General features: G+C 39.0%; 1 protein-coding gene across 11 annotated transcripts in view; it reads right to left on the bottom strand.

Annotated features, from left to right (window-relative positions):
• Window positions 1–20,057, bottom strand: part of RIMKLB (ribosomal modification protein rimK like family member B) — a 171,083-nt gene that overhangs the window by 37,879 nt on the left and 113,147 nt on the right. For all 11 annotated transcript variants that reach the window (XM_038576723.1, XM_038576722.1, XM_038576717.1 and 8 more), the window contains one exon: window positions 17,296–17,528. In XM_038576723.1, coding sequence (XP_038432651.1) covers window positions 17,296–17,470 — 175 coding nt within the window. In that variant the 5' untranslated portion in view covers window positions 17,471–17,528. The remainder of the gene's footprint in view (window positions 1–17,295; window positions 17,529–20,057) is intronic.

Here is a 20,057-nt window from a genome sequence, read left to right as displayed (position 1 = left end):
CCTTTGGCCGAGGGCGCGATCCTGGAGACCCTGGATCGAATCCCACGTCGGGCTCCCAGTGCATGGAGCCTGCTTCTCCCTCTGCCTATGTCTCTGCCTCTCTCTCTCTCTCTCTCTCTCTCTCTCTCTCTGTGTGACTCTCATAAATAAATAAAAATTAAAAAAACAAAAAACAAAAAAAATAAATAATTAATTTTTAAAGTTATTTGCATAAACATTAGAAAATTATGTTTTCTTGTTCCTAATTAATAATAGTACCATTTAATGAATGTTTACTATATGTAAGATGCCAAGCAGGGAATTTTTTACACATCTCAAGTAGTCCTGAGCACAACATTGTGGAGTAGGCCTTTTAATTTTTATTCCTCCTTGTTGGAAAGAGAATTTACCAACAGATTTAATTTCTCAGTAAGTAGATAAAACCAGACAACCAGTCTGACCAACTGCAAAAGGTTTAATAACTAGAACAGCCAGGACAATTAGATCTAGCTAGCTCTAAAGCCCAATCTCTATTTTTATGTCACATGAATTCCCTCCAAATCTCTAGCTGTGCTAATTTCCTAAGCAGCATGACAGCTGGAAGACTCTTCAGTAATGTACTCTTAATGGCTAAGTTGGACATATAGGCCCAGATACTAGAAAGCTCCTGAATTTTATTATTTGCTTTGAAAAAAGAACTGAGATTTGAACTCCTCATTCTAGAAGGTCCAAATTTGATTTTTTTGTCCTGTCCATGCCAACTAATCAGTTCTCTGAAGGTCTACCATCTGCAATAAGCTCTCTGGAATTAATTTCTGAATTGGTTAAGGTTATATGATTTATAACCAACTAAAATATCTCTAGTTAAGTTGAGCAAGAAAAAAATTAATGGATGGATATAGGATTGTACTTAGCACTAAAAAGAACGATGACAAAAACCGGCGAAGAAAAAAGACTAGGGCCATTCTGGGAATCTAGGACCAAGAAACAACCCAGAATCTCTAGGTTCCACATCAACATCATTAAATAATAAACATTCTCCTATCCTTGAGTCAAACTGCTAGAATTCAAAGGGAAGAGAAGGCGCCTGTGTAGCTCTGTCACTTGAGCACCCAACTCTTGATTTTGGCTCAGGTCATGATCTCACAGTTGTGAGATGGAGCCCAGAGTCAGGCTCCACACTCAGTGCAGACTCTGCTTGAGATTCTCTCCCTCTCTCTCTCTGTCCCTACCCCCACTTGCACTTTCTCCTTCACTAAAATAAAAAAAAAATCTTTTTTTTTTTAAAGATTTTATTTATTCATGAGACACAGAGAGAGAGAGAGGGATGCAGAGACACAGGCAGAGGGAGAAGCAGGCTCCATGCAGGGAACCCGACGCGGGACTCAATCCCACGTCTCCAGGATCACGCCCTGGGCCGAAGGCAGGCACCAAACTGCTGAGCCATCCAGGGATCCCCTAAAATAAAAAAATCTTAAAACAACAACAGAAAAAAAAAAAACAGGAAAAGAGACAAAGACTTCCAACCTACGGCCTAGCTTGACTATCAAGGGGCAGGGCACTGATGACCAACAGTCTCACCAAGACTGCACAATATGGAAGAGGGGATTTCTCAAAATGAAATCCAGGTGCTGTTAGTTAAAAGGCAGGACAGGGGAATGGGGGCATAGATACCGAAGGCCAAGACTAAAAGCCAAGAACTGAATTATCAACTTTATCTACCTTTTATGCAGTCCACACTATTTAATAATATTTGTTAGGACAGTTTTGGTTAACTTTAATGACTATATTTTGGGGGCATAGACCAGAGATAATCAAGGTCTTTATCGCTAAAATTATCCAAAATCATTACCAAGAAATTATTTTGACATGGCATCTATAATTAAGAACCTACTCTTTTTATTTGCAAGAATATCACATTTCCTAATTTTTTTTTAAAGATTTTATTTATTTATTCATGATAGACATAGGGGGAGAGAGAGGCAGAAACACAGGCAGAGGGAGAAGCAGGCTCCATGCAGGGAGCCCGATGTGGGACTTGATCCTGGGACCCCAGGATCGCGCCCCGGGCCAAAGGCAGGCACTAAACCGCTGCGCCACCCAGGATCCCTCACATTTCCTAATTTATCTCATTTCTTGTCTATAAATTATCATTGTAACTTGTATTCATATGAACATACATTTTATATTCATACCTTAATTTATAATATTCAACATTGTATATAAAAACTACAGCCATTTCCATGAGCAATTTGATCCCTATATGAGAAAAAGTTTAAAGCATTATAGGTACAACTAATCCAATTGTTTCACTTTCCTGAACTACTTTGGAATCGGATACGCAATTGCTCTGATAAACTGGTATAGGCACTCAGTACTGCAGAAAACATAAAGTTTGATTCAAGTATCTCATTGGGGAATTAATAAAAATGCAGACCAATTTAGCATGGAGACTAAGTATAATCAAAGCTCCCAACTATTGTGATAATCGGGGGAAAGAGCCTGAGTTCATAAAAGAAATTTCTTCCTGATGACTGAAATTGTTAAAGGTTTTTCCTTTGAATACTCAACTTATTTTCTGACTTAAGGAAATACTCAACTGTAAATCTCACTGTCCAGCTGGGTTTGGAATCACAGTCCAAGTTCCTAAAAGATTAAGCAGAAAAGTGACTCAACCAGGGCCATTTGTCATCTAATTAACATTAAAATGCAAACAATCACACTGGAGAGCATACTGGAAAAGGACACAGTAGTATCAATTTCTGGAGGACAGTTGGGCAGTGAACAGTGACTCCTCTTCTAGAACTATGTAAAAGCAATGCATATACTTTTCCTCTCACTGTACACCTGGGTAACACCTACTTATCCTTCAGGTTTTAGTGTCACTTCTTTAAAGAGGCCTTTTCTAACCTCTCAGTCTAAATTAGATTCCATTGGGGTACCTAGCTGGCTTAGTTGGTAGAGCATGTGACTCTTGATCTCAGAGTTGTGGGTTCAAGCCCCATGCTAAGCATAGAGATTACTTAATAAAAAATCCTAAAAAGAAATAAAAGTAGATTCCATGGGTTTCATTTGATTCTATTGAGTCCATAGATTCCATTTGATTTTCAAATCACACTGTATTTTTCTTTTATACCACTTAGTATGTAATCATTTCTTTGACTTTTGTATAATGTCCATGTTTCCCACTTACCTTAAAGAAGTCATAAACCAGTTATTAGAACATGTCTTTAAAAAAAAAAAAAAAAAACAAAAAACATGTCTTTTTGCTAAACTCTGTGTCTCCAGTACCTAAAATATCTTGGCACACAAGTGACACTCACTGATAAGCAAAAAGGTTTAAAGAAGAGTATATATGCTTTAATTCATTTATATGTGTGTTTAGCAGTGATCATTTTATGGATGATAAAATTTCAAATGATATTTAATTTTATATTTCAGTACTATGTGTGTCACTTTGTAATTAGTAAAATTATAAAGCTATTCGTGTTTTTAAAAAGAGAAAAAAAACAAGATATATATGCCTAGTGCTATACTTTGTATGTAGTACTGCTCTCAAATTATTCCCTTCTCTTTCCTTCGCAATTAACTAAGAGGAAACTTCTAGGGGAATATTTAAGGAAAATGTTGAAAATAAATTAAAATGTTTCAATTACTTACGTGTTATTTGGGGATAGGTTTATCTACTAATGTAACAATGGGAAAAAAATACCAAAGAGTGAGGATTGGCCCAATAAATTAGGAGCAGCTAAGGTCTCATTGACAGTAACTGCTTCAACTAATCAAATCATCAACTATCATAAGAGAACTCTAACATTAAACGGGAAGGGGGGAGGGGAGGGACACAGCAACAAATTGTATGCCTATATTAAAAGTAGGCAATTTGTAAATCTAGAAATTAAAACCAAAACACCAAAGTAATACGGTATATGTAAAAGCAAACTGATTTCTTCTTACAAACTCATTTTTATAAAGAAAAAAACAGACTCAAATTTCCAGACTCAACATCTCTTCAGAAACAATGTGTGAAAAGGAGATTACAGATTATTTCAGGTATGAAATGAGTTTTGGAAAACAAAAATTGAGTTCTTGCCAATCTCTTCCGAAATAAGACAACAAAGGTCTTCACAGGTAAAGTATAAAATCAGAGGATCCCAGCAAAGGTTATAATTGCATATACTCTCTCTTTAGAAAAATGGTTCCATACCGTATGTCCTTTTCTCCAACATCATAATTTTCCTTAACAATGTCATACTTTATCAAGTAGATATTTCAGTATGTATCTCAAAGGAATTCTTAGGTACATAAATATTTCTTAACTAGAACACAAAAAGCACTAACCAAAAAAAGTAGAAATATAATAACCTAAGTAAAATTGGCAACTTTTACCCACCAAAAGATTCCATTAACAGAATGAAAAGCCAACCAGTGAAAGAAAATATTCACAATATGTATAACCAATAAGAGATTTATTCCCAAAATTAAATATAAAACAACACAACAACAACAACAACAACAAACAGAACCACAATAAAAAATGACAACAGAGAGGTGTCTTGGTGGCTCAGTCAGTTAGTTGCCTGCCTTCAAGTCAGGTCATAATCCTGGGTCCTGAAATTGAGCCCAACATCAGGCTCCCTGCTCAGCCAAGAGTCTGCTTCTTCCTCTCCCTTTGCCTCTCCCCTCTTCACATGTACTCATGCACACTCTCAAATAAATAAATAAATTCTTCTGGAGTAGGGTGTACCAGGAATCTGTCTCCCACCCCTAGACATTTATTGCACTGGCAAAATCTGTCAGATATAACTGTTTTAGAACCCCAAAGTCTGTTGAAGGATTCTAACTTTCAGGAAATGACTACAATGGAAAATTCAGCAAATTTTGATCAATTTCACCCTCTAAGCATAGTAGCACTATCCATCTCCCACCCTTAACGCACAACTGTGCACCTGTTCCTGAGGCAGCTGACATAGCTTGCAGAAGCCAAAATTCACTAAAAGATCCTGTCCTGCAAATATTAGAGATCTCTCCTCTGATGCTGGTTGTAGCTTCTGATCACAGAGTTGCAGACAAAGAACCAATAGCCATTATTGTTGTACTACCCCCACCTACTGTTACAAGCCCCTCCCTGTCCAGGTGAAGTGACTTTCAAGGGTTTGTTTCTTCAGAGAACACTGAGTGGCGCAGCGGTTTAGCCCCTGCCTTTGGCCCAGGGCGCGATCCTGGAGACCCAGGATCGAATCCCACATCGGGCTCCCTGCATGGAGCCTGTTTCTCCCTCTGCCTGTGTCTCTGCCTCTCTCTCTCTCTCTCTCTGTGTGTGACTATCATAAATAAATAAAAATTTTTTAAAAAAGGGATTTGTTTCTTCAAATATCCTCTCTGCTTCCCTATGTCTTATCCTTTTTCCCCTTTCAGGAACCAGACATGAAAGACTAGGACTACAGCAATAAACAATTGCACATATGGGAAAAATTACAAAATGACTGTGCACAACTAAGTAAAGATTTATAAAGTCCTGACAAGACATTAAATTTACAGCCCAGGCTAATCCCCAGGACATGGAAGAGCCTGTAACAATTAAAAAAAAAGGTAAAAAACACAAACCCTGGGGAAGGACAGGAATCTAACTCCCAGAGTTACATTATTAGATTCAAATATGCAATATTCAACAAAAACTCACAAGGCATACAAAGAAACAGGGAAGTATAGCCATTCAAAGGAATAATAAATCAATAGAAACAGTTCCTGAAAAAGTACTAATACCACATATATTAGACAAGGATGTTAAAACAACTGTCTCAATGACAGTAAAAGAACTAAAGAAACATGAGAAGAAAATCAAGAAAACCATGAGTGAAACAAATAGAAATATAGACAAAAAAAAAAAAAGAACACAGACACCAAGGAGTAATTGTAGAGCTGAAAATGAAAAGTCCAATAACAGATGTGAAAAATTCTCCACACAGATACAAAGGCAGATCTGAGCAGACAGAAAAAAGAATCACTAAACTTGAAGAGACATGTATTGTAGGAGTCCCAGAAGTAAGGTAGAGAACCAGAGAGTGAATGGGATGGGGAATAGGAGGGAAAGAAAAGGGCAGAGAGAGTATCTGAGGAAATAATGGCTGAAAACATCAAGAATTTGATGAAAGACATGAACAGAAACATCCAAGTACCTTAACAATCTCCAAGTAAAATGAACTCAGATTCATGTTGAGGATGCACTACAATCAAACCTTTTTTTTTTTCTAAAAAAAAAAAAAAAACAAAACTCTTATTCATTTAAGAGAGAGAGCAGAAGGAGTGAGAACAGGAGGAGGGGGGGAGAAGCAGAGGGAGAGAGAGAAGGAGACTCCCTGATGAGCAGGGAGCCCAATGCGGGACTTGATCCCAGGACCCATGACTGAGCTGAAGCTAGACGCTTAACCAAATGAGCCACCCAGGCAACCCAATAATCAACTTTTAAAACCCAAGACAAAGAATCTTAAATGAAGAAAGAAGCAAATCATCACATACTAAGGATCTTCAATGGAATTATCAGCAGATTTCTCATTAGAAATACTGGAGGCCAAAATATTCACAGTGCAAAAATAAAAATCAACCAAAAATCTTATATCCAACAAAACTGTCATTCAAAATTGAGGGAGAAATTAAGACATTCCCAGAAAAATAGAAGTTGAAAAAGTAAATGACCACTAGACCTGTCCTGCAATAAACATTCAAAGAAGTCCTGCCAAGGTGAAGTGAAAGGATACTAGACATTAACTCAAAATCAGACAAATAAAGATCTCAATAAAGGTAAATACATGTGCAATTTAAAAAGCTAGTATTATTGTGACAACAGTCTAACCATACTTTTTGTTTCTACATGACAATGGCAATTAACACATTTAAAAAAATAAATAAAGTCATTAATGTGAAAAGTCACTGGTTGTTAACTCCCAATTCCTGTTTCCTACAAACTTAGGATACTAATGCATTTTAAAAGATTATTTATGGGCAGCCTGGGTGGCTCAGCGATTTAGCACCGCCTTCAGCCCAGGGCATGATCTTGGAGACCCGTATCCACGTCAGGCTCCCTGCATGGAGCCTGCTTCTCCTTCTGCCTGTGTCTCTGCCTCTCTCTGTGTGTGTGTGTGTCTGTCATGAATAAATAAAATCTGGGGATCCCTGGGTGGCCCAGCAGTTTAGCGCCACCTTCAGCCCGGGACGTGGTCCTGGAGACCTGGGATCGAGTCCCACATCGGGCTCCCTGTGTGGAGCCTGCTTCTCCCTCTGCCTATGTCTCTGCTTCTCTCTGTGTGTGTCTCTCATGAATAAATAAATAAAATCTTAAATAAATAAATAAATAAATAAATAAAATCTTTAAAAAATAAAAGATAAAAGATGTTTTTTGAAACAAAATGTATAAAGATATATAATTTTGTGACACTAACAAATAAAAGAAAGACAAAGCTATAATGGAGTAGACGGTTTGGAGATTTATCTGCGAGAGACAGAGTGAGCATATAAGAGGGGAGGGGCTGAGGGAGGGAGAGAATATGAAGCTGACTCCGAGAATGAAGCCTGACATAAGGCTCAATCTCACAACCCAGTCATAATCAGAGCATGATGCCTAACCAATTGAGCCACCTAGGAACTCTTAAAAACATTTTTTTTAGTGAAGTATATTTCACATACAATGTTCCATTAGTTTCAATTGTACTAGATCTTTGTTTCCTTAGGGTCATTTCTGGATATTTATTTTGGTTCTCTGATTATACCATGTTTCTCTCTATGTGTTATCATTTTTTATTGGTATTTCAACATTTGAAAAAACAACCATCATTCTCAATCTCTATGGATTGCCTTCGTATAGAGCACTTCCAAACTCTTTTGGGGGTTGGGTGGCAGAGAGAGTCATTTTTCTTTCTAAAGGTTTTGTTTATTCATGAAAGACACAAGAGAGAGGCAGAGACACAGGCAGAGGGAGAAGCAGGCTCCACACAAGGAGCCTGACATGGGACTCAATCCCGGGATTCCAGGGTCACGCCCTGAGCCAAAGGCAGACACCAACCATTGAGCCACCCAAGCGTCCCAGCAGAGAGAATCTTAAGCAGCTCCATGCTCAGCATGGATCTCACAACCCTGAGATCATGACCTGAGCTGAAATCAAGAGTCTGACACTTAACTGATGGGGCAACCCAGGTACCCCTCAAGTAGATCAATATTGATATTATAGAACTCTCAGAAGGAAAAGAGCAAGACAAAAAGGCAGAAAATTTATTTGACAAAATAATGACTGAAAAGTACCCCAATCTGGGAAAAGAAATGGATATTCAAGTAGGATGAACCTAAAGAGACTCACAGTGAGGCTCAAAATCAAGCTAAAAAGTCAAAGACAGGGGCACATGCCTGGCACAGTCAGTTAAGTGTCCAACTCTTGGTTCTGGCTCAGGTGCTCATTTCAGGGTTGTAAGATTGAGCCAATATCAGGTTCTAAACTCAGCAGAGTCTGCTTAACACACTCTCTTACTCTCCCTCTCTATGCCCATCCCCCAGTGCACTCCCTCTCTGAAATAAACAAATCTTTCTTTAAAAAAGAAAGTCAAAGACCAAAAATTTGGAATCAGAAAGAGGAGGTGGGTGGGTGGCTCAGTTGGTTAAGGATCTGCCTTGGGCTCAGATCATTATCCTTGGGTCTTGGGATCAAGCCCCACGTCAGGCTCCCTGCTCAGTGGAAAGTCAGCTTCTCCTGCTTCTGCTCGCTCTCTTTCTCTCTCTCTCTCTCAAATAAATAAAATCTTACAAAAGGAAAGCAATCTATCCTAAACAAAGGAGCTCCCATAACAGTATTAAAACATTTCTCAATAGAAATCACACAGGTGGGTATCCCTGGATTGCTCAGTAGGTTTGGTGCCTGCCTTCAGCCTGGGGCATGATCCTGGAGATCCGGGATCAAGTCCCACATTGGGCTCCCTGCATGGAGCCTGTTTCCCTCTTTGCCTGTGTCTCTGCCTCTCTCTCTCTGTGCCTCTCATGAATAAATAAATAAAATCTTAAAAAAAAAAAAAAAAAAAAAAAGAGAAAGAATCACACAGGCCAGAATAGTAAGATCCATATTCAAAGAGCTGAAATAAAAAGTAACAATCAAGAACAATATATCCAGCAAAACTGTCCTTCAATGGACGCTAGGGTGGCTCAGTGGTTGAGCATCTGCCTTTGGCTCAGGTTGTGATCCCAGAGTTCTGGGATTGAGTCCTGCATCAGGATCCCCATGGGGAGTCAAATTCTCCCTCTACCTATGTCTCTGCCCCTCTCTCTGTCTCTCATGAATAAATTTTTTTTTTAAATCTTTCAAATAAAATTGGCCTTCAAAAATGGAGAAATAAAGATTTTTCCCAGATAAAAAAAACCTAAGGAGTTCCTCACCAATAGTCTGGCCATAAAAGAAATGCTAAAGAGAGTCCAGGTTGAAAAAGAATGTTATAGGGCAGGGGTTGTGGCTCACTCCATCAGTGGAGCATGCAACTCTTGATCTCAGAGTTGTAAATTCAAGGCCCACATTGGGAGCAGAGATTACTTAAAAATAAAATCTTAAAAAAAAGAATGCTATGGGACCCCTGGGTGGTTCAGCGGTTGAGTGTCTGTCTTTGGCTCAGGGCATGATCCTAGGGTCCTGGGATCAAGTCCCACATCGGGCCCCTGCATGGAACCTACTTCTCCCTCTGCCTTTGTCTCTGTCCCTCTCTGTGTTTCTTGTGAATAATAAAATTAGGAAAAAAAAAAAAAAGGGATCCCTAGGTGGCGCAGCAGTTTGGTGCCTGCCTTTGGCCCAGGGCGCGATTCTGGAGACCCAGGATCGAATCCCACATCGGGCTCCTGGTGCATGGAGCCTGCTTCTCCCTCTGCCTATGTCTCTGCCTCTCTCTCTCTGTGACTATCATAAATAAATAAAAATTAAAATAAAAAAAAAAAAAAAAGGAATGCTAGAAGGCAACACAAAGGCATAAAAAATAAAGCTTTTGGATAAAGGTAAATATATAAATACGAACAGAAGCCTAAAATAGTGCATAAATCAGTGTTTTTTTTTTTTTTTTTTTTTTTAATTTATTTATGATAGTCACAGAGAGAGAGAGAGGCAGAGACATAGGCAGAGGGAGAAGCAGGCTCCATGCACCGGGAGCCTGATGTGGGATTCGATCCTGGGTCTCCAGGATCGCGCCCTGGGCCAAAGGCAGGCGCCAAACCGCTGCGCCACCCAGGGATCCCCCATAAATCAGTGTTATTGCTGGTATAGCATTTAAATGTTAAAAGCATAAAGAATCACCTGGCTGGATCAGTCAGAATAGCATGCAAATTTTGATCTTAGAGTCCTGAGTTCAAGCCCCATATTGGGCCTAGAGCTTATTTTAAAGTTATAAAAAACTGCCAGCGGTTTAGCACCACCTTCAGAGTTTGGGGTGTGATCCTGGAAACCTGGGATGGAGTCCCACATCAGGCTCCCTGCATGGAGCCTATTTCTCCCTCTGCCTGTGTCTCTGCCTCTCTCTCTCTCTGTGTCAGTCATGAATAAATAAAATCTTTAAAAAATAAATAAATAAAATAAAATATAAATATAAAAAACTTAAGGAGAAATTTATAAGGGTAGATTTTACATATGAATAAATTTATCATCTAAAATAGATTAAAATTATACAATGTATTATGTAATCTTCACAGTAATGCACTGCAACAAATTAACAAGACACAAAGGAAGGTAACAAAAGAGGAAAAGGGAGACAAAATGGGTTTATGACATATAGAAAATAAAACAGAAACAATAAGTCTTGCTCCTTCAGTAATCACATTAAAAGTAAATGGAAGAGGGGTGACTGGGTGTCTCAGTTGAATAAGCATCCAACTTGTGGTTTCAGCTCAGGTCATGGTCTTGTAGGCCATGAGGTCAAGCTCTGTCTCCCTCTCTGCACTCAGTAGGGACAGTCCTCTGGAGATTCTCCTTCTCTGCCCCTCCCTTTGTGCCTAAAAAAAAATTATTTTTTTAAAGATACAGAGGCGGGGCACTTGGGTGGCTCAGTGGTTGAGTGCCTGATCCCAGAGTCCTGGGATCAAGTGCTCCCCTCAGGGAACCTGTTTCTCCCTCTGCCTATGTCTCTGCCTTTCTCTGTCTCTCCTGAATAAGTAAAATAAATAAATAAATAAAATCCTTTTTATTTAAAAATAAATAAAGATACAGAAGAACAAAATGAACCAAAAAACAAGATCCACCTATACAGTATCAAAAAGAGACTCACTTTAGATGTAAGGACACTCAAAGCCTGAAAGTGAAAGGCTGAGAAAAGATACTCTGTGCAAATGGTTATTAGCAAGAGAGTAGATGTGGCCCTACTTATGAGACAAAACAGGCTTTCAGAGGAAAAACTGTCACAAGAGATAATCATCATTATAATGATGAGTCAATTCACCGGGAAGCAATTATAAATTATTCACAATTATAAATATGCATGCACCTAATATAGCACCCACATATATGAAACAGTGAGAGACCACAAAGAGAAATAGACACTAATACTAAATCATGAAACACGGGGATCCCTGGGTGGCGCAGCGGTTTGGCGCCTGCCTTTGGCCCAGGGCGCGATCCTGGAGACCCGGGATCGAATCCCACGTCGGGCTCCCGGTGCATGGAGCCTGCTTCTCCCTCTGCCTATGTCTCTGCCTCTCTCTCTCTCTGTGTGACTATCATAAATAAATAAAAATTAAAAAAAAAAAAAAAAAAAAAAAAAAATAAATAAATAAATAAATAAATAAATCATGAAACACCCTACTTTTAATAATGGATAGAGTAAACAGAGAGAAAAATCTAAAAAGGAAACAAAATAACTAGAAAATAATACAGACCAAAGGGACCTAACAAATTTAAAAATACTGTTATAATACCAAGTTATCTTTTCAAGTTTCAATGAAATGAAACTAGAAATTAACAAAAGGAAACAGACTTTACAAATATCTGGAAATTAGAAAATAATACTTTTTTTTGAGGGCGGGGAAGGGCAGAGGGAGAGGGAGAGAGAATCTATTTTTTTTTTTTTTGGTGGGGGGAGAGAGAATCTAAGTAGGTTCGTTGCCCAGCACTGAGCCCGACACAGGGCTTGATCTCACAACCCTAAGATCAGGACCTGAGCTGAAACCAATAGTTGCCTGCTTAACGGACTGAGCCACGAAGGCACCCCGAAATAACACACTCATAAACAAGCAAGACAAAAGAAGTCACAAGGGAAATTACAAAATATCTTAAGATAGGGGAATCCCTGGGCAGCTCAGCAGTTTGGCGCCTGCCTTCGGCCCAGGGCGTAATCCTGGAGTCCCGGAATCAAGTCCCACATTGGGTTCCCCACACGGAGCCTGCTTCTCCCTCTGCCTCTCTCTCTCTGTCTCTCATGAATAAATAAATAAAATCTTAAAAAAAAAAAAGAAAGAAAGAAAGAAAGAAAGAAAATATCTTAAGATAAAAGTGAAACACAGCATACCAAAACTCATGGGATGTAGTGAAAACACTGTTTAGAGGGAAGGGAAGAGCTATAAACATGCACATCAAAAAATGCACGTTAAAAAAAGATAAATCTCGGGCAGCCCCGGTGGCCCAGAGGTTTAGCGCCGCCTGCAGCCTGGGGTGTGATCCTGGAGACCCGGGGTCAAGTCCCACATCGGGCTTCCTGCGTGGACCCTGCTTCTCCCTCTGCCTGTGTCTCTGCCTCTCTCTCGCTCTCTCTGAATGAATATTAAAAAAAAAAAAAAAAGATAAATCTCAAATCAACAACCTAACACCATGAACAAGAGGAAAAAGAACAAAACCCACAATTAACAGAAGAGAGAAATAAAGATTAAAACACAAATAACGAAACAGAAAAGAGAAAAAAAAATCAAGACCCAGATTTTTGGAAAGATCAACAAATTGGCAAACCTTCAGTTAGACTAAGAAAAAAAGAGGACTTCGGGCACTTGGGTGGTTCAGGGGTTGAGCATCTGCCTTTGGCCCGGGTCGCAGTCCCGGAGCCCTGGGATCAAGTCCCGCATCGGGGTCCCCCATCGGGAGCCTATTTCTCTCTCTGCCCGTGTCTCTGCTTTTTTGGGTCTCTCATGAATAAATAAAATCTTTAAAAAAAAAAGAGAGGACTTAAATAAAAATTAGAAATGAAGTGAGATGTTACAATGGATATCACAGAAATAAAAGGGATTCTAAGAGACAACTATGAACAAATATGTAAACAAATTGGATAACTTAGAAAAAATGGGTAAATTCCTAGCAATATACAACCTAGTAAGACTGAATCATTAAGAAATAAAAATTCAGAACAGATATATTTAACCAGTAATCCAAAATCTCCAAACAAGGAAATGCATAGCATCAGATGTTTTCACTGGTAAATTCTACCAAACATTTAAGAACAATTAACACCAACCCATCTTAAACTCTCCCAAACGTATGTTGTCATTCTTCTTAGGTAGTATGCAGGAATGGGATAGATCCTATGGTAATTCTACATTTAACCTTTAAAGGAACTGCCAAACTGTTTCCCAAAGGGACTGTACCACTTTATATTCCATTTAGCAATATAGGAGGGGGCTCCAATTTCTCTATTATCCTTGCCAATATCTGTTTATGCAGCTTTTGGTTTTCCAACTTTTCTTTTTAAGATTTTATTTATTTATTCATAAGAGACACAGAGAGAGCCGAAGGCAAGACACTCAAACGCTGAGCCACCCAGGCATCCCTTTTCCAACCTTTAAAACACAGAAACATACACCATAAGTTTGTGGAAGTGGTGTTTAGTGAGCTATGTACCACACTGGCCTTTAATCCTCTTTTCACACATTCTTGGAGAGAATGGCTCCTAACATAATACAGCATCCAAGTCTCTGACTCCAATCTCAACAACTGTACATGCACTTATGTTGAAAAGCTGTATACTGTTAAAAGCATGTAATAGATTCTGGATTTTATTTTTCTTTAAGATGTAATTATTTTAAAGAGAAAATTTGTATTTTTTTTTTAAGACTTTATTTATTTTTTCATGAGAGAGACCAAAAGACAGAGAGGCAGAGACATAGGCAGAGGGAGAAGCAGGCTCCACACAGGGAGCCCGATGCAAAACTCGATCCCCAGACTCCAGGGTCACACCCTGGGCCAAAGGCAGGAGCCAAACTTAGAGAGAGAACGAGCACATACATGCACATGAGCAGGGGGGAAGGGCAGAGCGCGAGAATCTCAAATAGAGTCCCTGCTGACCACAGAGTCCGAAAGGGCTAGATGCCAGGACCCTGAGATCGTGACCTTAACTGAAATCAAGGGTCAAATGCTTAACAGATTGAGCCACCCAGGTGCCCCTAGATTCAGGATTTTAAAAAGATTTACCTTGCTTTGATCAGGAGTATCTGTCATAGGTGCAGGACAGGGGGGTGCAAAGTGACATCCGTCCATTTTAAAGTTGTAACTATTTTACACTTATTCGTATAATCACTTGATTAATGTTAATCTTACTTTTTGTCTCATTTTACACAACATACCAATTAACTAACACATAGTAAGTACTCAAATTATGTTTAGGAATGAAGTATGCTATATCCCAAATCTTTGGAATCTGAGTAACTAGTTGCTGGACCTAGGAAGTTATAATTAAAAAAAGAAAACCTGACTGAAAACAGTGTGCATCTTTTCTATAAAAGTACTAACTAGGGCAGCCCTGGTGGCTAAGTGGTTTAGCACCACCTTCAGCCCAGGGTGTGATCCTGGAGACCCGGGGTCAAGTCCCATTTGAGTCCCATGTTGGGCTCCCTGCATGGAGCCTGCTTCTCCCTCTCTCTGCCTCTGTGTGTGTGTGTGCATGCGTGTGCGTGTGTGTGTGTGTGTGTGTGTGTCATGAATAAATAAAATCTTTAAAAAAAATAATAAAAGTACTAACTACTTACACACTCAAGTGAAACAATCTAGAAACAGTTCTGGTTTTTTCTTTTAAATATTTTATTTATTTATTCATGAGAGACACAGAGAGAGAGAGGCAGAGAGACAGGCAGAGGGAGAAGCAGGCTCCATGCAGGGAGCCCAATGCGGGACTTGATCCTGGGAGAACCAAAGGCAGAGGCTTAACTGGTGAGCCACCCAGGCGTCCTGAAACAGTTCAGTTCTAAATAAGTTACTTCTAAAGCAACAATTACTTTTGATTCTACATGAGCAATGAGAATCATTTGTGCTAAAATGGGGCTCATTCTGCTTTTCTACCTATTAACTCTTTTATGTAAATTAATTTACATATGAAAAATCTGTCGTAAAAAAAAACTAACTGTTGAGAGGTAATGAGAATGAAATAAATGTCAAGAGGGCACAGTAAAGAGTAACTATTTGCTAAGAGACTCTACCTACTTAAACTATAGTATCATGTATTTGTTTTTAAAGATTTTATTTATTCATGAGAGACACAGAAGATAGGGAGAGACACAGGCAGAGGGAGAAGCAGGCTCCATACAGGAAGCCCAATGTGGGACTTGATCTCAGGATCACAACCTGAGCCAAAAGCAAATGCTCAACCACTAAGTCATCCACATGTCCCTTCATTATTATTAATCAGGTAAGATTCTAGATCTATTAACTGGTCTATGTATGAAATTACCCTAATAACAGATTTATATACTTAATACTATAAATTCTCACAATAACCATCTCTCCATTTTATTGATGAGGAAATTAAAACACCTGGCCTCATGATTCTAGACACAAAGCAAGATAAGTGATGTAGAATCTATTTTGGGTATTTTATACCCTTATCCAATTCCATCAGTAAATTCTAAAGTATTTTCTGAAATTAAAAATGCCACATATATGCCACCACCATATAAAGCTAAGAAAAATGACCAATTTAGCTACAAGTCATAGTTTTCCAAAGATGTAAAGACTCCTCAGTTCTAAAGAATTTCTGGGGATCCCTGGGTGGTGCAGCGGTTTAGCGCCTGTCTTTGGCCCAGGGCGCGATCCTGGAGACCCGGGATCGAATCCCACGTCGGGCTCCCGGTGCATGGAGCCTGCTTCTCCCTCTGCCTGTGTCTCTGCCTCTCTCTCTCTCTCTGTGACTATCATAAAAAAAAATAATAATAAAAATAAAAAAATAAAGAATTTCTGTATTTCTAAGATATTTTCCCCTTGGAACCCTTAAACATGAAATATTAAAAATTACCAGACATCACTATTTGAGTCAAATCATTAGGATACTTCTATCCAGTAAAAGAAAAAAAAATTGTATTATTATTTTACACTATCTATATAAAATATACAGGAAAAAAAATTAAGAATCACATGCGAAGGGGCCCTGGGTGTCTCGGTTGAGCATCTGACTTCGGCTCAGATTATGATATCAGGGTCCTGGGATCTAGCCCTGTGTCAGCTCCCTGCTGGGCGTGGGGGGGTGTCTTTTCTCACTCTGCCTCTCCTCCTGTTTGTACTCTCTCTAAAATAAATAAAATCTTTTTTTTTTCTATAAATAAAATCTTAAAAAAGAAATCATATGTGGAATTTGATGCGTTTATGGGCAGCCCGGGTGGCTCAGCAGTTTAGCGCCTGCCTTCGGCCCAGGGTGTGATCCTGGAGACCCAGGATAGAGTCCCACGTCAAGCTCCCTGCATGGAGCCTGCTTCTCCCTCTGCCTGTGTATCTCCCTCTCTCTCTCTTTCTCTCTATCTCTGTGTGTGTCTCTCATGAATAAATAAATAAAATGCTGTGTTTTAAAAAAAATAGTTTTAAAAAAAAGGAATTTGATGCATTTATTAAAAGGACCTCCATGAGGTGCAAATTCTCTTAGGAGCATGTTATAAATAAGGTATTTTAAAATTAGAAGACAAGTGGGCACCCCAGGTGGCTCAGCGGTTCAGTGCCACCTTCAGCCCAGGGCCTGATCCTGGAAACCCAGGATCGAGTCCCACATCAAGTTCCCTGCATGGAGCCTGCTTCTCTCTCTGCCTGTGTCTCTCCCTCTCTCTCTCTCTTTCTCTCTGTGTCTCATGAATAAATAAAGTCTTTAAAAAAAAAAATTAGAAGACAGCAATAATGGGAAAAAAATTACTAGATCATTTTTAATTTCTCTCTCAACTATTTCCTAAATAATAAATTAAGAGGTTCAATAAATACTGGTATTTTCATTACTTCCATAACATATGCTAGATTTTAAGATTAGATGATACTTAGTAATAAGGCTGTTAACAATTCCTTCCTCCAAATTATTCCTTAAAAAGGTAGTTACAATATATTCTAAGATAAAAATCTTAAATTACTTAGTATAGACTTACCCAGATTTCCTTGCTCGATTGTCAGTACCACCTCATCCATCACCACAGCCCTAAAGTCCAATTCCTCCTCACAACACTTGGCCTTTAATGCTCGTAAAATTTCTTTTTGGGGATAGTCTTCCCTGATTCGACGATCTGTCAAAAACCACAACTTTGCAGCCACAGAGCTACACATCTTGATCTGCTTGCTCTTCCTTTTTCCTGGATTAGTTCTTCCTGAATGCCGATTCTTTCTACACAGAAAGACAAAATTCACATATAGGGTAAATAAAGAATTCAACTTAAGGAGTTTCATGTCTCTGTGACTCCCCCTTACATATAAAAATATAAAATTAATTTTAATTGATTTTCTCTTGTTGAAAAGAAAAAAGAAATTTGGTGCACCTGGCTGGCTCAGTTGGTAAAATGTGCAACTCTTTTGGGGTCATGATTAAGAGCCCCACATCAGGCCTAGAGATCACTTAAAAAAATATATTAATGGGACGCATGGGTGGCTCAGAAGTTGAGTGTCTGCCTTTGGCTCAGGGTATGATCCCGGGGGTCCAGACAGTCCCGCATCGGGCTCCATATGGGGAGCCTACTTCTCCCTCTGCCTGTGTCTCTGCCTCTCTCTGTATCTCTCATGAATAAATAAATAAATAAAAATTTTAAAAACATATACATTAATGTTTATAAAAATCTACTTAAAAAAAGAAAAAAATAAATAAAAATCTACTTAATTCTTGGCTTTCACACAAATGCTGTGATTATATATTAACTATACAAACACACAAAATTAATGACTTCCCTTCCATTCAAATCAAACTTTTATACTGCTAGAAATACAGAAACTCACAACCTCCCCTGAAACACAATTTCTCCATCTTCCACCGGGAAAGCTAGCATTGTAGTTTTATAATTACAGCATGTCACTTAGTAAAAGTCTGATTTTCTATATTATATATTCAATGCCAATCCCTGTGTTAGTATATACTATCTAGGAATGTACTTTAATCTTATCATCTACTTTTGACTGATTTATTCTTTCCCCCAAAATGCAAATCCCTTAATATAAAATAGATGAATTATAATCATCAGTACATCCCCATCCCTTCAATTATGATAAACTCCATTTATGTATACTCATACATCTATAGTTTATTCAATTTTGGGGATCCCTGGGTGGCGCAGCGGTTTGGCACCTGCCTTTGGCCCAGGGCGCGATCTTGGAGACCTGGGATCGAATCCCACGTCAGGCTCTCAGTGCATGGAGCCTGCTTCTCCCTCTGCCTGTCTCTGCCTCTCTCTCTCTCTCTCTCTCTCTCTCTCTGACTATCATAAATAAAAATTTAAAAAAAAATTTGTTATATATTTTATTACAAACATATCTACAGGAATTTTTAAGATTTTATTTATTTGGGATCCCTGGGTGGCGCAGCGGTGTAACACCTGCCTTTGGCCCAGAGCGCGATCCTGGAGACCCGGGATCAAATCCCACGTCGGGCTCCCAGTGCATGGAGCCTGCTTCTCCCTCTGCCTATGTCTCTGCCTCTCTCTCTCTCTCTCTCTCTCTGTGTGACTATCATAAATAAATAAAAATTAAAAAAAAAAAAGATTTTATTTATTTGAGAGAGCAGAGGGAAAGGTACAAGCAGACTCCCCACTGAGCAGGGAGCCCAATGTGGGGCTCGATCCCAGGACCTGAGCTGAAGGCAGACTTTTAACCAACTGAGCCACCCAAGCACCCCCAAGAATGTATTAAATAATGAGAGAGTAACACCTGTGTTATTAGAGGAGTAGCAACACTAAAGTCATTTATATAGCAAATTTAATAAAAATTAATAGTTCAAGAATATGGGAAAAAACTTTCAAAAAATAAACATTGGGGTCCATTCACTAAAATTTATTTCAGTCAGGGGATAGCATGCTCTTACTCAATGTTTTTATGCTTACTTTAAATTTTTTAAACAAACACAGATTGTTTACTAGAATATAAAAAAGGACATTCTTCCAGAAATAGTGCTGCTTCTCAGAGTTTACATCATGAACAAGAGCTTGTATCATGAACAAGACGACAGTTGAAAATTATTTTCCTAAGAAGCAAAAAGTTAAAAGTTTTACTAACAGGTGATCTCAACGAAAGAAAGAAAGAAAGAAAGAAAGAAAGAAAGAAAGAAAGAAAGAAAGAAAGAAAGAAAGAAAGAAAGAAAGAAAAGAAAAGAAAAGAAAAGAAAAAGAAGAAAAGAAAGAAAACTTTTTACAAAATTGAAATTCCCAAGGTCTCTGGCTGGCTCAGTCAGTAAAGAATGCGACTGTTGACCTCGGTTGTGAGTTCAATCCTCACATTGGGCAAGGAGCCTACCTAAACAAAAATCCCCCCCACCAAAAAAATCCTAATGGCAAATGTAACATAGAAAAAAGAACAAGGCTAAGAACTAAGGGAAGCAACGGCCATTCAGATGAACAGCTTCCAGCATTACAGAACTTAGAAGTGGTCCCTCATACACCAGTCATGCATTCTCCAGGTTCTCAGTCAGAAGGGCCTACTCCACCCTTAACATGATGCACACAATTAGACTAGAACATCATAAGCCAAATGAGCCACCACACACACACACACACACACACACACACACACACAGCACCCCCCCCACAACCGTGGCCTGCTATGACTACAACACTCACCCATCTGCCCCACAACCCAGGGTCTCAAAGGCATCAATCACGGGAAAGCAGGGAAGGAATAAAATAACATGGGAGATACACACGAGTGTGACCTGCAG

This window comes from Canis lupus, chromosome 27, assembly GCF_011100685.1.
Source record: "Canis lupus familiaris isolate Mischka breed German Shepherd chromosome 27, alternate assembly UU_Cfam_GSD_1.0, whole genome shotgun sequence".
NCBI classification, from domain to species: Eukaryota; Metazoa; Chordata; class Mammalia; order Carnivora; family Canidae; genus Canis; species Canis lupus.
The sequence above is the reverse complement of the archived record's forward strand: the minus strand, read 5'-3'. Positions and strand labels throughout refer to the sequence as shown.